Consider the following 20949-nt stretch of genomic DNA (forward strand, 5'->3'; position numbering starts at 1 on the left):
TGTACAGGTCGGCGCTGCACTCTCGGCGACAAAGAGGCGCCCGTGCGTAAGTGATACGTCAGCCAAAGAGGGGGCATCGGGCGTCACCACGCATGCGCGCCCAGAAGCGCATCCCAGCGGAGCTCAGCTGAGGAGACGGAGATGCCGCCGCTGTCAAGCTGGGTGAGGAAGAGGAGGAGGTGGGAGTCGGAGGGGCCCGGACCCCTTCCCCCCAAAGGGGTCGGGGGGCGGGGGAGGGAAAGGGCGAAGCGGCGTCGCGGCTGCTGCTGCTGCTGTTGTTGTTGTCAGTAGAGGTTGTTTTACTCGGAGTAGACCCGTTGAAAGTAATGGGCAGGGGGAACTAAGGTTCGTTCATTTCGACGGGCCTGCTGTGTGTAAGGCCTACATGGGCAGAACCCACAAATGATGATGATGATATTATAATATAACACGTTTCTGGGTTGTGTAGGAGTAAGTCATACTCGGAGTAGACCCGTTGAAATCAAATCAGCCTGAACTCTACGATTCTACATGGAGATTCCCTTCCAACTCCATAATTCGATGTTGGAGATAACCTAATAATAATGATAATGATGATGATGATAATAATAATAATAATAATATGTGTGGTGGTGAGAGATGACATGGGAGGTTTGCCAGCAAGCAGCCCATCCTCAGGTAGAGTGTGGGGAGGAAGTGCCCTTTCCTCTTTCCCTCAGTTCTTCCCCCCCTCTCTCTGGGCGACCCCTTCAGGCAGGGTGAGAGTTCAGAGGCAGGGAGGAGGAGGAGGAGGAGGAGGAAGAGGATGACAACACAGAGATTTAAAGGTTCCTGCACAGGTGGAGAGATTCCTCTCAGGCTAAGGGCACGTTGAGGCACAACACGCACGCACAAAATAAGTGGCAACTTTTAAAACAATTAAAACAGTAACCGAGCTCTTTAAAAAGAGGCAGTTTTCAAAATCAGCAAAGCAGGGTGCAAATGCAAACCAAATTTTTAAAGCGTTTAAACTAAGCAAACAAATAGGTTTGAAGGGTGCCAGAACGACAGCAGTGTTGGTGCCAGACAAGTTTGTAAAGGGAGGGCTGCATACGCACAATAAGTTTAAGGCAACCCCCAAACAAGAAACTTCCCCTCATAAAACTATAGTTCCCTTAAACTACGGGTCCCAGGTTTCATGAGGCAGGATATATGTGGAAACTGCGAAATTTCCTGGGCCAGTCCAAAGTGTGCCTAACCTACCCAGCAAACCGCCTCCAAGAATTGTTGGCAGATTCTTCTGGGATGTTCATGAGAAGGCGTGGAAGGCAGAAACCTTCCACTGTTTTCTGTTCCCAGCATTTGGTACTTTTGATTCCTTGTGCATGGAGGCTTCATTTGCTATCTTAACTTAATTCAGGATTAGGCTATCTTAAGCCAGAGGAAGGGAAGGTTCCGGATGTTGTCGGACTCTTGAAATCCCATCAACCCCATGCGGAGTGGCCAGTGGTCAGGGATGATGGGAGTTGCAGTCCAACAGCAGCTGGATTGCTACAGGTTCCCCACCTGTGGCCTAGAAGAGCAAAAAGACTGCCTTGCTAGCTCATAATAAGGTAGGCCTGTGTACAGTAGTTGCGCATTTCATTTCCAAAAGCTGCCTTTCGAGTACCCACAGCCTGAAGGCAACAGCCCCCCTCTGCTGTCCCCCCCCCCCAGAAAGTGATATCCAGAGGTAGATTGCATTTGTTTTGCAGTAGCCACTGGCAAACAGTTTGTGTGGATTGTGTAACCCTTCTACATGTAAGCAGCATATTTGCTCTCTGCCACGCCCCCATGTGTTACAAGCATGGCATTAAAATATACTTTCCCAATTCTACATAAAGCCCATGGGAGGAAGAAACCAGATTTGTAGTAAACACAACAAACGTTCTGGGGCTTCTGACTTCATTTTCTAAAGGGGATATTAGAGTCTGTTCCTGCAGGAGAATATAGACATAGGCAACTTTTCTCGGCATACAGTTGTATTAACTTTTAAATTTGATTTCCCTTGCATGTTCCAAAGTGTGTGAGAGACACTTTTTGCCAGTTTGTTGATCAATATTCTTTACAGCAGCTGAAGAGAGGTTTTTTTGTTTGCTGAAGTGAACAACCTGTTTTATCTCTTCCTTTAGAACCAACGAAATTTTCCTTAGTAGGAATAGAGGTGTGTGAGATGTGGATTCAACCACAGGTACGTAAAGTGATTCTGTATTTCATTAGGAGGAAAGCATGTAGACTTGATGGTAACATTGGCACAACTGGGAATTTATATTGGCCTGCCTTGTTGGCAGTTGAGAAACCTAAACAGTCCTGTTCAGACATCTTATTGTTGGGTAATCTTGATAATCTGATAATGCTTTGGATAGAAATGTTTTTAAATGCATATAATTAAATGGTTAGAAACTGATGTACTATTGGCTATTGGTAGGAGTTTCTTCTAATTTTTGTTCCCATAAAGCCCTCTAAGTCAACATATCTTCTTTTCTTGCCTCTTTCTCCCCACCTCGGTATAGAGATTATAATTTAATAAAGGATCTAGTCATTATTAGCTCCTTCCATTGGATTATTAAGAGCCTGTGTGCACTCTTAATTCCTTTGATGTTGTGACAACAACATTCCTTTCCAGAGTTACCTAGTACTGGAAAACATCGCCTCTCCCATTACAGCTGTGCTCTTTGGCCCTGTGGAGCCTTCAGTGTGGGGTTCCTCCGTGTTCCATTTTATCCCCTATGCTGTTTAACATCTACATGAAACCACTAAGTGGGGTCATCCAGAGCTTTGGAATACGTGGTCAGCAATATGCTGATGACACACTGCTCTGCATCTCCTTTACATCTGCAGGTGAGGCAGCGGAAGTGCTGGACCAATGTCTTGCCTCCATAATGGACTGGATGAGAGCTAGCAAATTGAAGCTCAATCCAGAGAAGATGGGGACACTGTTAGTGGGTGGTTCCTTAGACCAGATGGATGGGAGGTTGCCTGTTGTTGATGAGGTTGCACTCCCTCTGAAGGAGCGAGTACATAGCTTGGGAGTACTTCTGGATTCTTTGCTGTTGCTTGATGCTCAGTTGGCCTCAGTGGTCCAGAGTCCAACAGCTTTGGCTGGTGACCCAGCTGCTCCTCTATCTGGACAGGGATAGCCTAACTTCTGTTGTCTGCACTCTGGTAACCTCTAGGTTAGATTACCACAACGTGTTATACGTGGCACTGCCTCTGAAGCCGGTTCGGAAGCTTCAGCTAGTGCAGAATTCAGCGGCCAAGTTGTGCAAGAAGATTTGAGCATATTACACCGATTCTGGCCCGACTGCACTGCCTGCCAATTAGTTTCTGGACCCAATGCAAAGTGCTGTTTTTGACCTATAATGCTTTAAACAGTTCAATACCACAGTACCTCAAGAACTGCCTCTCCCCTAATGAACTAACCTGGACCCTGCAATTATAATCTGAGGCCCTTTTTTGTGTGCCTCTCCCACGAGAGGTCCAGAGGGTGGCAACATGATGACCGGCCTTTTCTGTAGTGGCTCCCCATTTTGGGGAACACTCCCCAGGGAGGCTCACCCACCACCTTTATTATGTCTCTTTAGGTGCCAGATGAAAACATTCATCTTCAGCCCAGTGTTTGGCTGATTAATAGTCTATGGCTTTTTAAATGAGCTTGTGTGAGTGGGATTATTGGTCTCTTTTTGTTTTATTATGTGTTCTGTTCTCGTTTTGTATTTTTATGCTGGGAATTACCCTTTGATCTTTGGATGAACGGCGATACACAGATTTAATAAACAACAACAACAACAACAACCTATCTCATTGCATTAACAATGCATTTTTCTTTACACATTGGATTGTGTTCACAGAAAGACATAACGGGCTCACTCTCTTCCCATAGCTTGTGGCGTGCTTCAAGATCTAGGGCCGTGCGGGCTTTGTGCTGGCTGCTGCAGGTACAAAGAGGACATGGAGGAGGGTTTGACGTGGCCGTCGGAGAGGCTGGAAGTTCAGACAGCTGCTTCTCCCGGGGTCAGCCGGCGGATATCAGTCAGCGAATTCTCTTGCCATTGCTGTTATGATATTCTCGTCAATCCCACCACCTTGAACTGTGGGCACAGCTTCTGTAGGCATTGCTTGGCGTTATGGTGGACGTCTTCCAAGAAGAACGAGTGTCCAGAATGCAGGGGGAAATGGGAAGGATTCCCCAAAGTCAACATTCTTCTCAGGTGATTCTAGCAGTCGAGGACTGTGATATGTGGTCTTCATACAATGGTTGAGATGTGTTAGTCTGCCCTCTTTGCTTAGTCAGAACCGTTGGTCCTACAATCTTCATACTTTTAATTTCATTTTTCATTTCACTTTTAATGTATATATTGCTATACGCAAGGTGGTCTGCAAGCTGAAGAAATAACAAAGATCATATACCTTATAACAATCTGGTCCAATGCAAAAAAAGCCATAATAAAAAATTACTGTAAAATAAACAACTTAAAGTAATACTCAATAATCTATTAGACTATCATAGTACACGATGAAATTAAATGTCAGCAAACAATCATTGGGTAGAAATTCACTCCTAACAATTACAATAAATATTTGCTAAATTATAATTAGAAAAAACAGCAAGTCACAGTGCATAAATACCACAATATATACAAAACCATGTAAAAGGATCAAATTGAGAAACAAAGACACACAACTTGTAAAAATATATATTAAAAAAAGAAATCCTGAACTTATTTCCCCCTCTTCTCTACTTTTGCTGTTCTTAATGCCATGGTTTGGGAAAGACTTACTTCTTAAGATCCTCTAAATGCCCTCCACTGTCAGTCTCGGCGTTTCAGTATTGCATGAGTCTTCCCTGGGGTAGAAAGACCACTGTAGAGCTTGCTTGGTGCTCTCCACGGCTGTTTCAGTTCAAACCACTGGAGGAGGAGTTCCAGGCTAATAGCCAGATGTTCTCCTCCAGGCCTCTCCCCACATCACACCCTCTGCCCTCTTTGAGACATTTTTGTGTGGCTAGAATGTGTCCTTGAAAGGTGATGGTACCTCTTGCTTCCCTGAACGGAGGGGTGTGTGGGTGTGGGTGTGTCTTTTGCATAGCTGCAATGCAGCCTCCTGTCTGCTGGTGAGGCTCACATCAGTTGCACCTCCCCTTTCTGCTTCTAGCTCCGCCCACCACTGGCACCCTGGGAAGCCTGTCCATGAGATAATGTGGTTGTAAAAGATCGCCCTGCCCCCCCCCTTTAAAGGGTTTAGCCAGCAGAACGACTTACCATTATCACCTGCTTGTACCCAACTCATCCTCCACAGAGCTCATGGTAGCTCATTTATCAGTGCTGTAAGGTAGGCCAGGCTGAGAAGAGAGTGCAGTTGGCCTGAGGACAGCTAGCAAACTTCACGACCGATGAGCTAGACTCTGGTCTCCCCAGTCCAGCATTCTAGCCACGTGCCCCAGAGGAGAAGGCCCCTTCTCCAGATACAGCCTGGCCTCAAACTGCAGGAAGAAGTCTTGCAAAGTAATGCTCTCTTTTTCTAGGGATGCAATCGAAAAACTGTTTCCAGATGCTATCGAACAGCGGAAGGACGACATCCAGCAGAACAGCGACGTGTCCCTCAGCCTTGCCGCCTTTCAGAAATACGGGAGCGATCAGACCTCCACAGCTCCAACGGCGGGGCGAATTAATCCTCGAGGAGGGGGGTTTTTCTCCGGCGTGCTGACAGCGCTAACTTGTGTGGCTGTAAGTCTCCCCCTTTAAAAAGCCCTGTGCTGGTGGGACATAAAGGGCTTTGCTGAGGATGGGTTTTTGAAGAGCTGATTGTATAGTTGCAGAAAACTTAACAAGTCTCCTGACTTAATGGGCCCCTTCAGAGAAATTTCAAAGGACATCCTGTTGCCCTCCATCTTAGTTCTCTTGAGCAGGAAAGGTGAAGGGAAGCCTATAGAGCAACCTTTCTCAACCTGTGGGTCCCCAGATGTTGTTGAACTACAACTCCCATCACCCCTAGCTAGCAAGGCCAGAGCTCAGGGATGATGGGAGTTGTAGTCGAACATCTGGGGACCCACAGGTTGAGAACCGCTGCTGTAGAGGTTCGCAGCTACTAGATTTGGTTTTTGTCTGCCTTTGGAAGTTGCCTTATATTGAGTCAGACCATTGATCCATGCAGCTCAGTTTGTCTACACTGAATGGCCATGAATCTCCAGGGTTTCAGACTGGGGACATTCCCAGCTCTATTTGGAGACCCCAGAAATTGGACCTGGGACCTTCTAGATACAATGCAGATGCCCTAGCACTGAGCTTTGGTCCTTCCTTCTTCAGTAGCTGGGATGCCTGGCATTTGGCTGCAGCTACCAGGTAGGTTTCCACCTCTTTCCCCCTCCTACAGGCTGATGTCCCCAAAGAAAATGCTGGAGACTAGAAAGTGGAAAGGTACCCAGAGGGAAGAGTAATGTTTGACATGGTGCATGAAGCTTAGTGCTCGCTTCAGCTGCAGGGCTCCCATAATATATTCCCTTGCGCTTCCACCGTGCTGTTATGGGAGGCTGTTCTTGTCCCAGAGTTACCCAATGAGTCCTTGGCTATCAGGCTTTCCAGCTGTATGTCATCTCCCCCTCCAAGCTGTATTTAAGCCAGGCTCCTTGGAGTGCCAGCACCAGAAACTTTACTGTTGGTGAATGTTCATTTTTGCTTTGTATTTATGTACAGTTGTACCTTGGTTCTCAAACTTAATCTGTTCTGGGAGTCCATTCGACTCCCAAAACCGTTCAAAAACCAAGGCGCGGCTTCCGATTGGCTGAAGGAGCTTCCTGCAGTTAAGCAGAAACCGCGTTGGATATTCAGCTTCCAAAAAATGTTTGCAAACCGGAACACTTACTTCCGGGTTTGTGGCGTTCGGGAGCCAAAACGCACGAGTACCAAGGCGTTCGAGAACCAAGGTATGACTATACTTAAGCCTACATTGGGTGGTGGTGTTTTTGTTTGTTTTTTGTAATATTGAAATTATTCTGTGTTTGCTAATTTGGTTGTTTTTTTTTTTTGGTAATTTTGAATTCACTGGCATGTGCCGTGTTTAGAATATTTGTATTTCCAGTGCTCTCTATATTGATGCTTTTGAATGTTTGCTGCAAGCTGTTTTGGGCACATCTCGTCGTGGAAAAGCAGCATATAATTAAAATCAATCAATCAATCAATCAATCAAGTCCAGAACTATCCTTTGGACCCCGCTGGGTGCTTTGCTCTTGTATTAAACATCTGGAACATGTTTAATATGTTTTATAGTCACCCCAGTCACCGCTGTGCATAACCCGTCATGGACCCTCTTCACTGCTTTCTAGGTAGTTTTGCTCGGCTATCACTGGAGCAGCCGGGAGTCGGAAGATGACCTCCTCGTCCACAAACCCGTTGCGAAATGGACCGCTGGGGAGGTGGTGCACTGGCTGGGGCACCTGGGACCCTGGACTTCCCTCTACAAGGAGAGGTTTTTACTTGAGCGCGTTAATGGGAGGTGAGGAAGATCCCTTTGGTGATGCTCTGAGATTATTGAGAGAGAAACTTCATTGTACCTGGTGCCTTGCTTATAAAAGATTTTGTGCTCCTCAGGTGATGTGAACACAGGGGCAAAACAAAACAAAAGTCTTGTTGTGTTCAAAGTAAGTTTTCTATCTGTAGCGTGGCTGTTAGCAATAGTTCCCTGTTAGTCATCTTGCTAGGACCATGTCTAAATTCTAGAGTAGGCAGATGCGCTTTGCTCTCAGTGCAAATATCCACAGACCCGTCTTGTCTTGATGGTGATATTCAACTTGGTAGTTCAGCGTGATTTGGAGCAGGGCAGAGGGCGTTTCCTTCATGTTACAGTAACTCCTGGTCTTGCAGGCTCCTGCTGACGCTCACGGACGAGGACTTCTCAAAGGCTCCTTACAATGTAGAGAACAGTAGCCACAGGAAGGCCATTATGACGGAACTGGAACGTGTGAAGATGCTGGGCGTCAAACCACCGCAGAACCTTTGGGAGTACAAGGTGAGAGGATGTTCTAGGAAGTCCTGCCTCCAGTGGCTGTAGACCTTTAGCCCCTGCACCAAATTACCGTATTTTTCACTCCATAAGGCACACCTAGTTTTTAGAAGGGGAATGCAAGAAAAAAAATCTTTAAAGGGAGCGCTGAACAGAGTCTGTATGCATCCCAGGCTCTGCTCAGCGCTCCCTTTCGCGAGCCACATGGAGCGTGTGTGCGGCGCTTGCAGGCTTTTCCCCAGGAGGAAGATGGGCAGACCATCACTGACGGGCTGCCCTTCTCCCTCCCAGGAGCTGCACACATGCTCCACGCGGCTCATGAAAGGGAGTGCGGCTCTTGGGGGCTTTTCCGGGAAGTGGGGGAAGGGACTGAGGGGCTACCCTCTGTCCCTTTCCCCACCTCCCACAAAAGCCAGCAAGAGCCACGTGCTCTTTCAAGGGTGTGCGGCTCCTGCGGGCTTTTCCCCGAGGGAAAAAGCGGCCAGTCAGTCCCTTCTCCCTCAGGGAAAAGCCCACGAGAGCCGTTGGAGCGTGTGTGCGGCTCTTGGGGGCTTTTCCCGCCTGCCTCTCGCCAGCATTTGCTGCATAAGACGCACACACATTTCCCCTTACTTTTTTTGGGGGGGGGGAGTTCATCTTATGGGGCGAAAAATACGGTACTCTTCTGTCCCTGTGGTGTTTTGATCCTCGGCATCCCTGCTGCGACCCAGCCCTGCTCTTGAGTCTGGTCCCCATCCTGTCTTCAGCCTGTGTCGCCCAAGTGCGGTGTAATGGTTTGAGTGTTGGACTAGGACCTGGGAGACCAGGGTTCAAAGCCCCGCTCAGCCATGAAGCTCATTGGGTGACCTTGGGCCAGTCGCCATCTCTTAGCCTAACCTACCTCACAGAGTTGTTGGGAGGATGAAATGGGGAGGAGGAGAACCATGAATGCCAACTTGAGCTTCTGGGAAGATAAAAGTGCCATAGAAATGTAATAAATACATGAATAAAATAAAAGTCTCTTAGCCTAGCTTGAAGCCATTTTACGAAGGAGCAGGGAGTCTCCCCAATTTCCGTGGAATTTCCTGCATCTGAGAGAAAATGCCACAGTGTTCACCCCATTGTGCAGTTTAATGCTGGCAAGTTCCCTCCCCACTGCCTACACTAATTTCTTACACAATTACACTCTGGGCTGCTTGATGCAGGGCTGGCCTGAAGGGAGAAATCCACAGAGCACATCCCCTCCTGCTGATTAATAATGGGGAACTAATTTATAACAGGGATCTGGGGAATGAAAGGCCGGTTAGCTTAACGTCAGTAGTGGGGAAACCCACTAAACAGGTAGAATTGCCAAGCAAGAGGAACAAGCCTTGCTGAAGTAGAATCAGCATGACTTTTGCCAGGGTAGGTCCTGTCTTAACATCTAGAGGGTTTTTTCCCTCCCCAAGTGTGCCAGCAGAGATGAACCAGTTGACAATGGGCTCTTAGGTTTTCAAAAGGTTTTTGAAAATTTATCCCCGAAAATTTATCCCTGAGTAAGCTGAGTAGTCGTGACATAACCACAGAAATCCTCTTATGGATCAGGACTTACTTAGGAATAGAAACAGAGTACTCTCGTACCTTGGAACTCGAATGCCTTGGTACTCGGACGTTTTGGCTCCTGAACACCGCAAACCTGGAAGTGATTGTTCCGGTTTGCAAACGTTCTTTGGAACCTGAACGTCCGACTGGGCTTCCGATTGGCTGCAGGAGCTTCCTGCAGCCAATCGGAAGCCACGCTTTGGTTTCCGAACGTTCTGGAAGTCGAACAGACTTCCAGAACGGATTCCGTTCGACTTCCAAGGTACAACTGTATTAATAAATGGACAGTTTTCTCCGTGGTGGGATGTGGAAAATAGAGGGTTGGTATTGGGACCTGTTCCTTATAACTGGTTTATTGGTGATCTAGAATTAGGGCCGAGCAGTGAGGGAGCAGGATTGCCCTGGGGCAGGGGTCTGCAACCTTTAAGACAAAAAGAGCCACTTGGACCCGTTTCCGAAGGAAAAAAAACTGGGAGCTGCAAAACCATTGCGACATTTAAAACAAATATATCTCCGGAGCCGCGATCTGACAGCGGGCGGGAAGGTGACGTCGGGACGGTGCATGGCTAACGCACGCACCGCCCCCATGCGACGTCACAGCCAGTACAGCGCCCGCCACAGTGGGGAGTGTCGGGGCGCACAATGTGCCTCCTCCCGTCGCTAGTATCCGCCCCGGAGCCGCGGCAAAGGTGTAAAAGAGCCACATGCGGCTCCGGAGCCGCAGGTTGCAGACCCCTGCCCTGGGGTCTCAGGTGGGGCAGGGATCTTTCATTATGCTATCTATAATGATGCCTCTGATCTCTGAAGCACCAGAACAGAAGAAGATAGAGCCTCTCCCCCAGTCAGGCAGGGTTCATGTGACCCTTAATATGACTCGGATCTTATGTTACACGCCTGGAGGGTGAAGAGGTTAGTGAGACAAAGCTGCATTTCACAGAAGCCCCCCCCCCCCCTTGCCCTCTCCCTTGCTTCCGTTTGCCGTTCCTCGTGTCTTCATGTGTTCCGGCTAACGGCTGACTCTCCCCCGTTTCTTTCCCTTTCCTCGCATTCCAGGCGGTGCATCCTGGGAAGTCGCTGTTCCTGTTGTACGCCTTGAAGAGCTCCCCTCGGCTCACCATGCTCTACTTGTACCTCTTCGATTACACGGACGTCTTTCTGCCTTTCCTCCACACCATCTGTCCCATGCAGGAGGAGGAGCTGGAGGACATTCTTGCCAAGCTGCTAGTAAGTAAGAGCGGGAGACGTCCGCCTTGGGAACATGCCCCCCTCCCGAACACCAAAAAAGTGGGAAGGGGTTTTGTGGGGCGGCAGTACAGAATGCTTTGAGGTTGCAGATCAGCGACCCTCGCCAAAAGCCCTGTGAGCAATGGCCCCAGGAGCGAAAATGGGGGCAAACATCATGGGGGCAGCAAGCCAAGGGCTTTTGTATTTCATTTTATTTAACAATTTTCTGAAGGTTTTTTAACACATTGGGCTCTAGAATCCAACACATTTATAAAAAGATAATAAATAGAAATATTTCAATAATAATAATAATAATAAAGAAAAATATGAAATAGAGTACTCATGATTCTTACAAAACACTATTACAGTTGTACCTTGAATCTCAAAGACCTTGGTTCCCAAACAAATCGGCTCCCGAACGATCGAAACCCAGAAATGAGTGTTCGAATGATTTTCAGAAGCTGGACGTCTGGTGCAGCTTCTCTGGCTACCGATTGGCTGCAGGAGCTTCCTGCAGCCAATCAGAAGCTGTGCTTTCGTTCCTGAATGTTTTGGAAGTTGAACAGACAGATTCCGTTCAACTTCCAAGGTACGACTGTATAGAGAAGAGAAAAAAGTAACTAAAAATACTGTTATCACTGGTAGAAAATGTGGGATATCTCTACACATTGGGATTGATTGCTAAATCATTCTTTAGAACCATAGATCTATGAAGGGAGCAGGTGTCTCTTACAACCCTCAGCCCCCTTAACAGACTAGACTTCCCAGGATCCTTTGGGGGAAGCCAAGACTGTGTAAAGTGGCATGATACTTCTTTGAATGTATGGTGCAGGCGGGGCCTTAGTGTGAAGCAGATTTCTGTGTTCGTCTGCAGGCTTGGCAGACCCCAAATACATTAATTGCCACCGCATAAAGATATGAGGGACGCGGGTGGCGCTGTGGTGTAAACCACTGAGCCTCTTGGGCTTGCCGATCAGAAGGTCGGTGGTTCGAATCCCCATGATGGGGTGAGCTCCCGTTGCTCAGTCCCAGCTCCTGCCCACCTCGCAGTTCAAAATATTGGTAAAACCTATTTGGCGTTTCGCAACTTTCTGACTAGTTGCAGGGCAGGACCTTAGCCAGACCTAGCAGAGTAAACGCAGAATCCACGGAAGCAATTGGCGACTTGGCTGCAGACAGGATAGACGAAGCAGGAACCAGGAACTTGTAGTTAGGTGTTTGTTATATACAGTGGACTATTTACAGGAACGGAACACTGATCTTTTGCTAGCTCTCTCTGACACGACTCACAACTCCTACACCTGAACCTCTGAACACTGAACTTCTGAACTAACACATTCCAGTTAGTAGGCCATTAATTATCACTCCCTTGAGAGAGCTTGACCAATCAGGGAGCTGTAACCATGTCTCTGTTATCACCAGGCAGACTTACTCCTTCAGATTGCCTTCTGGCTGTCTGCCAAACCTTAATTGACTCTGTGTGAGTAGCTGCACGTACACAGATTCCCAACGCCAAAAAGTGCAAGTAGATAAATAGGTACCGTTCCGGCGGGAAGGTAAACGGCATTTCCGTGCGCTGCTCTGGTTTCGGTGTTCTGTTGTGCCAGTAGCGGCTTAGTCATGCTGGCCACATGGCCCGGAAAAACTGTCTGCGGACAAATGCCAGCTCCCTCGGCCTCTAAAGCAAGATGAGCGCTGCAACCCGAGTCGTCTGCAACTGGACTTAACTGTCAGGGGTCCTTTTTTAAAAAGATATTTGCAGCGATACAGGGTGCCTTTCCTTGATGTTATGCTTCCTTAGAGATACTCGCTTGTCCTTAGCAAAAAAAACCCCCTGTTTTCCAAAGGTGGCATATACCTAATATGGACAAAATGTGCTCGCTCCAGGGATCGCGCTGCCAGAAATCTTCCTGGAAAATCCTAAGCCCCACTGTAACATTAAATGCTGAGATAAGAAAATGCTTCCTGCCAAGATTACCAGCATCGTCATCTTTAAGAGCAGGGGTCAGCAAACTTTTTCAGCAGGGGGCCGGTCCACTGTCCCTCCGACCTTGTGGGGTCCGGACTATTTTTTTTTGGGGGGGGGGGAATGAATGAATTCCTATGCCCCACAAATCACCCAGAGATGCATTTTAAATAAAATGATACATTCTACTCATGTCAAAACACGCTGATTCCCGGACCGTCCACGGGCCGGATTTAGAAGGTGATTGGCCAGATCCAGCCCCCAGGCCTTCGTTTGCCTACCCATGGTTTAACCAAGAGCCATTCTGGTATCCCCAGTGTTGACGGGCGTGTTTTTCTAGCCTGCTGTCCATCTGAAATGGCTTTGCTTTGGGCTAAATTGAACACACACACACACAGAGATCCTAAGCCACTTATGGGCAGAAATATTTTTATTTGCTTTCAAGGAAAAGCGGTCAATAAATTTTGGGCATGCCAGTAGCAGGAACCAAATTCTGATGGCAACATTTCAACAAGAGATATTTTGGGGTGGTCCCCAGCCTGCTTTCCCTGAACACTTTCTGTCTCTTTCAGGACCTAAAGGAGCCTGCTTGGAAGCAGTGGCGAGAATTCTTTGTGAAATACTCTTTCCTGCCCTACCAGCTAATAGCTGAGTTTGCTTGGGACTGGTTAGAGGTGCATTACTGGACGTCCCGCTTCATCATCGTCAACGCCATGCTGCTTTCTGTGCTGGAGCTTTTCTCCTTCTGGAGGCTGTGGTCAAGAAGGGAGCTTAAGTAAGTCCCTCTCGGACCCTCCTATCTTCCAGAATTAGCAACCCTGTTTTTGTACTTGTAAAATCCCTTTGTTTCTCTCTCTCTCTCTCTCAAAGAGAACTTGCACTGAATAGAGAGATTCCTCTTTTTCCATCTCCCAGCTGTGACTCAGCTTCTTCCTGCTCAGGGGAGGAAAAGCTAGTTGTGCAATTTTGTGCCAGGGATCTTTTATTTTTGGATATCAAAAAGTCTCCAAGGTTAACTTGACATGTCTCGTTTATGAGCAAATTGCTTTCCAGTGAAAAGCATGTGACTTAGAGTGCTCCAGATAAGCAACCTTCATTTGAAACGAAAAGGAGCGTCGTGAACCACACATTTCCTGTACATGTTGGAGGCCCACCCCCCGTTTTTGGTACTCCCCTCCCTCCTTTCTCTTAGTTTCCCTTTTGAGCTTGTTTAAAACTCCTTAAAACTATTATGGTGGTGTTTTCCTGTAAATGATTGAACACGTTTGCTTTCCCTGAACGGTTGTGTGTGTGCAAGGATGTTTTTAGTGCAGCTTCTGCAAGAGTTCCAAAGGTTCATTGGAAATGAGATCTAGGGCTCTAATCTGCTCTTTTCCCTCCCCATCTAGGACAATTCCTCACCGGATGTGGGGCCATTTCTGGAAAGTGTCCACCCAGGGACTCCTCATGGCTATTTTCTGGCCAGTTATTCCTCAGTTTGTTTGCAACTGCCTGTTCTACTGGGCTTTGTACTTTAACCCAATTATAAACATTGATCTTGTGGTGAAAGAAATCCGTCGCTTGGAAACTCAAGTGCTATGATGGCGTGTTCTGGGATCGGCACTGTGCTGTTCAGTCCTGAACCATCTGGTGGCAGGGAGCTGCCAATTTAATTTTCTTTCCACAGTGACAAAACTTGTGATTTTTTTTTTTTAATGGCACACCTACTTTTGCAGCAAGTCTTCCTTTTCAAAGCTGTGACGGCGGCAACAAGTGAAGGGAGGTGCTTTTCTGCTTTTCCTCGAGAAGGAACAATTAATTTCCCTATAATCAGAACGTTTGCTTTTGGACTAATCAAAGCGCCAACCTTTGTGTGCCACTCTCTGTATCTGGCCATGCCGCACAAGAAGCCTGATGAGAAATCGAAGCAGTCAGGCTCCTTTTTCGTGCAAAACGAGTCCTGCATTTACACGTTAAGCAGCTGTATACCCTTAAGAGACACCTGACCCTTCTAAAAATGGCTCAGATCCTGACCCGGACCCCTTTTCCTTATACACACAGCTCTGGTCGTGTTTGTGAATTTGAAGTAATTTCTGTTGCTGTATTGATTTACTAGATCTACTTGCCAACTGCTACCACTTTTTCTTTTAGAAAAAAAGGGAAAAGATGTTCTGCACGTAAATACCAATTGATTGTGAGACGGTGGGCTTTTTCCCTGTACGTAGATGAACGCCTCCTGTTGTCACTCGTTAAATGTATGCCAAAACCAAGATTAGCTTTATTTTAAATGATGTGCCCCTATAAATTAAACTTGACTCTGCGTTTGTAATGATATGATCTTCAGATTTGCATATGAACATTTTTAAGAATTAAAACGGAAGATTTTTTTTCTAATATTTATTATTAGTATTACATTTTTACCAAAACCCCTTCTTCTTCTCCCTCTCCCTTCTTCCCTTCACAACAGCCCCGTGAGGTAGGCTGGTCTGAGGTTTCATGGTCAGGCAAACTTCTGCCTGGGGTATACAAGATAAGGAAATGGTTACTCTGGGGGCTGAGTCCTTTCTGGACGACACTTCAGACTTATAACCCAGAGGAGAATATCACATACTGAATTGAAATGAGATGTACCGAGGTTAGGTAGGCAGCCTTGGGTCACCTGGGCCAAGGAGCTGGGTTGGAGCATGTTATCCCCTTCTGTTTGGGGAAACATTTCTTGTTTGAAGAATGGCTGAAATTATTTGGAAGTTGGTGTGTGTGTGTCTAGACAACACCCATCCAAAGCTGGGTGAAATCTAGAGCCGCTTTGATTTGTTTTTGAGAAGTGACTCGAGGAGGGGAACGTCCCATGTCTGTGAAGCCTGGCCCAAGTGACGCCCTTTCTTAATCATCTTCACATTGAGGGTTGAACGACCCACATAAAGTATCCGGCCAGAACAAATACTGGGAATTGTAGGGGGCGCTCGCCAGACACTTGGCTGCTTCGCGGTCGCATTCGCAAGCCATTTTTTGGCACTTGTCTTCTATATCCTCTGTGGAAAAAAAAAGGGAGACCAGGAATCAAGCCCATCATTCGAGGCATTGCAAAATGGGTACCAGAGTGCGCAGATTTTTCTGGCCTTCAGTAGAACGAGAGGGAATGAAATACTTACTTAGATACTAAATATTTTGAATAAAACTGGATGCCCAGGGTCTTGGAAGGGCCAGTGCCTTTAGGAATGACAGAAACACTAATGGGATGAAGCACATCCTATGTGTGGTTACTCAGAAGTAAGTCCCACTGTAAGTGGGTAGGGCAGCCTCCCTTAACCTACTGCCCTAGATTCCCAGTTCCCATCTAGCTGCCATCAACAGCCCTCTGCTCCACGAATTTGGCTAATCTTTTTAAGTCATTAAATTGGTGGGTATCACTGCCTCCTGTGGGAGCGGGTTCCACAATTTAACCGTGCAGTGAGTGAAGAAATCCTTTCTTTTTATCTATCCCAAATCTTCCAACATTCATCTTCGATAGATGTCCGCAAGTTCCAGTGTTACGAAAGAGGGAGAAAAGTTTCTCTCCACTTTCTTCATGCGATGCGTAATCCTAAAAATTTTGATCATTACTCTTACTTGCCTTTCCTCTAAGCTGCCATCTTTCCTCCATCCCATTGGAACATTTCAGTTGCCCTTTTCTGAACCTTTTCCATATCCTTTTTGAGGCGAGGCAACCAGAACTGTACTCCAAATGCTGTCGCCCCCTAGATTTGTATAACAGCACGGTGATAAATTCCTTTCCTAATGAACCCTAGCGTGGAATTTGCCCTTTTTTCACAGCGGTCACACACAAAATCTGCATATTTACTGAACTATCCCACGACATCCCCAACGTCCCAATTTGTAGTTCAGCATCTGGAGGGCCAAAGCTTCCCCACACCTTAATCTGACGTGGACACCTCTCTCCTTGCCTTAGCTGTCAACTTACAGATTTGAAAATAAGGGACCGGCAACCTCGGAAATAAGGGATCAGCAGCCAAAATAAGGGATTTTAGTCAACCAGCTGAAATACGAAGTTAAAGGGGACCAGATAATTTTGGAGAGCAGCGCCAGTTTTTAGCCCTTTGTTTCCAGAGGTTGCTACTCAAGACACCGGCTGATGAAACACTGCAATTAAATAACTACAAGCAGCAACCGCTTTTTGCGCAAAACGAAGTCGAAGCTACGAAGATGCTGCTGCAGTTCTGTATCTTTTCTCTCGTGCTCCATCTGCAGCTCTCAGTTCCATCAGGCAGGGCGGGAGGAAGGGAGCGGGAATAGCGCCCGAAGTAAACCCGCAGATCAGACCATCTATGCTAGTCCACCACTACAAATCCTTCCTCCGCTTTCCCCCTCTGTGGTTAGCCCTTGGAACACCTGCCCGCGCCTCTGCCTCCGCCTCCTCTCTCTGAACTGCTTTCTCTATAGTTACCCTCGCTCTCCTCTCAAGGCTCCTCCGCAATTCATACGCCGCGCCAGGCTGCCCATCTCATCTGGGTCCTTCGGCGGCACAGCCGCAGTACGGCTTAGCGGGAGCGGCGGTGACGGGCAGAGGGGAGGCCCCAGGCAGAGACGCTCAGTTTGGTGGCCACGAGGAGGATGGCGGTGGAAGGGCCCGAGGCTCCCGCCAGTCCCGGCGGGGAGGGGCTCCCAGGGGCCGAGGCTGGTGAGAGGAGGCCAGAGGGGGGCAGGCCGGGCAGCCAAGCAACACAGTTGGAGCCTCCCTCCTCCCTGGCTTGCAGGGAGGGAGGGAGAGGAGCTGCTTCCTTTGAAACCTGGGAAATTTAAGGGACATCATCAATAAGGGGCAGCAGCGGGACACAGCGCTGGGATAAGGGAGTTTCCCGCCAAATAAGGGACGGTCGACAGCTATGTTCCTTGCTTACAGCTAGAATATCTCTTGGGCCTTAGAATCACAGAACTGTAGCATCAGAAGGGGCCACAATGGGCATCTAGTCCAATCCCATGCAATGCAGGAATAGCAGCTAAAGAATCCAAGCCGGATCAGGGCCATGTTGTTTTCCCTGCGGTGCAGGGCCTGGTGTCAGGATGCCGAGCATTGCATTCGGGTCCTAGGCAAAGAGGGCTGCTGATGCTACTAGCAGATATGGCCACCAGGGTGAATGAAGGGGGCAACTGTGGGCTGCAATGCTGCCAGTCTCCATGCCAGTGGGGCCAGCTGTTGGAGAAGCTGAAGGAGGCCGGGGTGGGCTCCAGCGATCCAGCTACAGCATGGGTGCCCTGCCAACTCTACCCAGCTCTGAAGCCATGCCTGCTTGGCAGTTTCAAGTGGGCAAGCTTTGCCCTTGGTTCTGAGAAGCAATGGAAACTGCAAAACGAGTCTCTTAAAAGTGCATCCCTAAGAGAGGGCAGGGACGCGGGTGGCGCTGTGGGTTAAACCACAGAGCCTACAACTTGCTGATCAGATGGTTGGCAGTTCAAATCGGGTGAGCTCCCGTTGTTCGGTCCCTGCTCCTGCCAACCTAGCAGTTTGAAAGCACCTCAAAGTGCAAGTAGATAAATAGGTACCCCTCTGGCGGGAAGGTAAGCGGTGTTTCCGTGCGCCGCTCTGGTTCGCCAGAAGCGGCTTAGTCATGCTGGCCACATGACCCGGAAGCTGTACGCCGGCTCCCTTGGCCAATAAAGCGAGATGAGCGCCGCAACCCCAGAGTCGGCCACGACTGGACCTAATGGTCAGGGGTCCCTTTACCTTTAAGAGAGGGCAGGAGGGGAGGTTGTCAGATACAGCTGCCGTTATGGCAGCAAAGCTCCTCCCCGCCAGGGGAATATCCACTCACCACACTTGGCCGAGTTGTTCTCACACTCCCAGGTGTACTTCTGCAACTTGGGGGAGCAGCCCTCCTTCTCGGCTTCTCCGTAGCAGCAGTCATGCTGGAAGCAGCACCTGACGGTCCCAGAAGAGAGGATGATGGCTTTGTTTTTAGAGCACTTGCACAATGCCCTACGGCCAGAGCGGCTCTCAGGGCGGCTTGCATGTGTAGATGGACACACAGTTAAGGCAAGGCATTCCCTGCCTGCGTGTATCGACAACTGAAGAGACACAACACAGTCATATCTGAAGGAGCGTCTCCGCCCCCATCGTTCTACTTGGACACTGAGGTCCATCTCTGAGGGCCTTCTGGCGGTTCCCTCGCTGCGAGAAGCCAAGTTACAGGGAACCAGGCAGAGGGCCTTCTCGGTGGTGGCACCTGCCTTGTGGAACACCCTCCCACCAGATGTCAAAGAGAAGAACTATTACCAGACTTTTAGAAGACATTTGAAGGCAGCCCTCTTTAGGGAAGCTTTTAATGTTTGATGCATTACTGTATTTTAATACAGTGGTACCTCGGGTTACATACGCTTCAGGTTACAGACTCCGCTAACCCAGAAATAGTACCTCGGGTTAAGAACTTTGCTTCAGGATGAGAACAGAAATTGTGCTCCGGCAGCGCGGCAGCAGCAGGAGGCCCCATTAGCTAAAGTGGTGCTTCAGGTTAAGAACAGTTTTAGGTTAAGAACAGACCTCCGGAATGAATTAAGTACTTAACCTGAGGTACCACTGTATTTTGTTGGAAGCCACCCAGAGTGGCTGGGGATTATTATTATTATTATTATTATTATTATTATTATTATTATTATTCCTGAATTGCAACATTCAGAGGAGTGTGACTTCTGCAGTACGGCCACATTCAGTTCCCATAAAGTGCAAACTGGATAGGTTCGTCTTTAAAAGCAAACTGAACCCAATGTATTCCCCGCCCCTAGTTACGCATAAGCTCTCTGGGAGCCAGCCAGCCGCTGCTATGAAGCTCTAAGGCAAAGGGAGAGCTTCCAAGTCTATGAAAAGGTCACCTTCCTCTCGACTCCTGGCCGTATGAGTTGTGTAGGAGGGCCTTCTTTTGGGGCGGATCAAAGTACCAGCTTGCCATCTCCATGCCTTCGAAACAACAGCAACGGGAAGCTGACCTGCTAGCCTACATTTTAGTCTGGATTTGGGGCTGGGAGGAGTTCTGGGAGAAGTGGAAACAGCTGGAGACATGTGCCCCACTCTTCCAGCTGTGCCATGAGCATAGCAATTAAAGCCACATCTTCTCATTTTGCAAGACTGTGGGAAGCAATGGAAGTCTTGTTTTTCAAAAACTTCATTGCAGTAACCAAATGGTCATAAAATATATCCCGTATAGATGGCTATATTTTGGGCGATGGTTTTTATTTTGGAACTGCCTAAGGATGTGGGTTATTTCCCCCAAACACAGGAAAAGTGGTTTGGCCTTAGCCAGAGAATTTGGTGCAGTTTCCAAGTTTGCACATTCTGATGTGGCAGTGGCTTTCTCTCTCTGGAATAGGGGTGGCCGAATCCATCAATTTCCATGTCTCATTCTTCCAACTTTAAGTTCGTTTCACCACCTTTCTTTTACAAAGTCCTCACAATTCCCTCCCCCCAGTATGCAGTTTTTTTTGTATGCAGTTTTCCAGGCAGTATACATTTTTGCAGGCAGTTTTCCTAAACTCTCTGCATTTTTGTCTGTTACTTTCACTAATATACTGTATGTACAGTGGAACCTCAGGTTGCGGACGTAATCCGTGATGGAGGCACGTCCGCAACCCGCAGCGTTCGCATCCTGAAGCACCGCGTCTGCGCCTGCGTGATTTGGCTTCTGCACATGCACAAAGCGCCATTTAGCACTTTTGCGCACATGCGTGAGCGGCAAAACCCGGAAGTAACCTGTTCTGGTACTTCCGGGTTTCCCACGGTCCGCAACCCGAAAACACATAACCTGAAGCGTCCATAACATGAGGTATAACTGTACTTCAATGCACACTTCGCCGTAATATCTACATTCTACGTACATTAGGTTTGAGAACTGCCTTACAAAATTTGGAGAAGGGCCCATTTCACAGGATAGCCGTGTTACAATTTCCATATAGTTTTGCAAAGTGTGAATTAGGTACAGCATTTCCCCCACCCCCCCATCCTTACTCTTGAAGGTCTAATCTCACTCCTCCCCCCCCCCCGTCATCCTGGTCTCTTGTTTAAAATTATTCCCTACCCCACAGGCTTATAATTGAAAAGACATGTCACACAAGGAAAATTACGGGGAGGGTAGAGGAAAAAAGCAAACTCGGGCACCAATACTTACAGCTAAATATAATGTCTTGTGGGTGGGGCACAGCAAAGCTAGGCAGCTCCAAACCTTTGGCTGGGAGTGCTC

The 20949-nt window shown here is 47.9% G+C and overlaps 2 protein-coding genes across 4 annotated transcripts in view; one reads left to right on the top strand and one right to left on the bottom strand.

Annotated features, from left to right (window-relative positions):
* BFAR (bifunctional apoptosis regulator) lies at positions 1–15118 on the top strand. Of its 3 annotated transcripts, XM_081169622.1 has the most exons (10): positions 1–162; positions 1379–1571; positions 2130–2188; positions 3881–4208; positions 5522–5723; positions 7319–7488; positions 7857–8001; positions 10609–10779; positions 13318–13520; positions 14134–15118. In XM_081169622.1, the coding sequence occupies exons 4-10, from the start codon at positions 3949–3951 to the stop codon at positions 14324–14326; spliced, it is 1344 nt and encodes a 447-aa protein (XP_081025748.1). In that variant the 5' UTR covers positions 1–162; positions 1379–1571; positions 2130–2188; positions 3881–3948; the 3' UTR covers positions 14327–15118. The 3 variants fall into 3 exon arrangements, with proteins under 3 accessions (XP_081025748.1, XP_081025749.1, XP_081025747.1); XM_081169623.1 differs by lacking the exon at positions 1379–1571 and having other exon boundaries at positions 1–185; XM_081169621.1 differs by lacking the exon at positions 1379–1571.
* PLA2G10 (phospholipase A2 group X) overlaps positions 14877–20949 on the bottom strand; it is a 19038-nt gene continuing 12965 nt past the window's right edge. The window contains exons 3-4 of the mRNA XM_081169785.1: positions 18535–18641; positions 14877–15756 (exon numbers count right to left, since the gene is read on the bottom strand). Coding sequence (XP_081025911.1) covers positions 15608–15756; positions 18535–18641 — 256 coding nt within the window. The 3' untranslated portion in view covers positions 14877–15607. The remainder of the gene's footprint in view (positions 15757–18534; positions 18642–20949) is intronic.

Source organism: Podarcis bocagei (genome assembly GCF_964188305.1).
Source record: "Podarcis bocagei genome assembly, chromosome: 14".
Taxonomy (NCBI): Eukaryota; Metazoa; Chordata; class Lepidosauria; order Squamata; family Lacertidae; genus Podarcis; species Podarcis bocagei.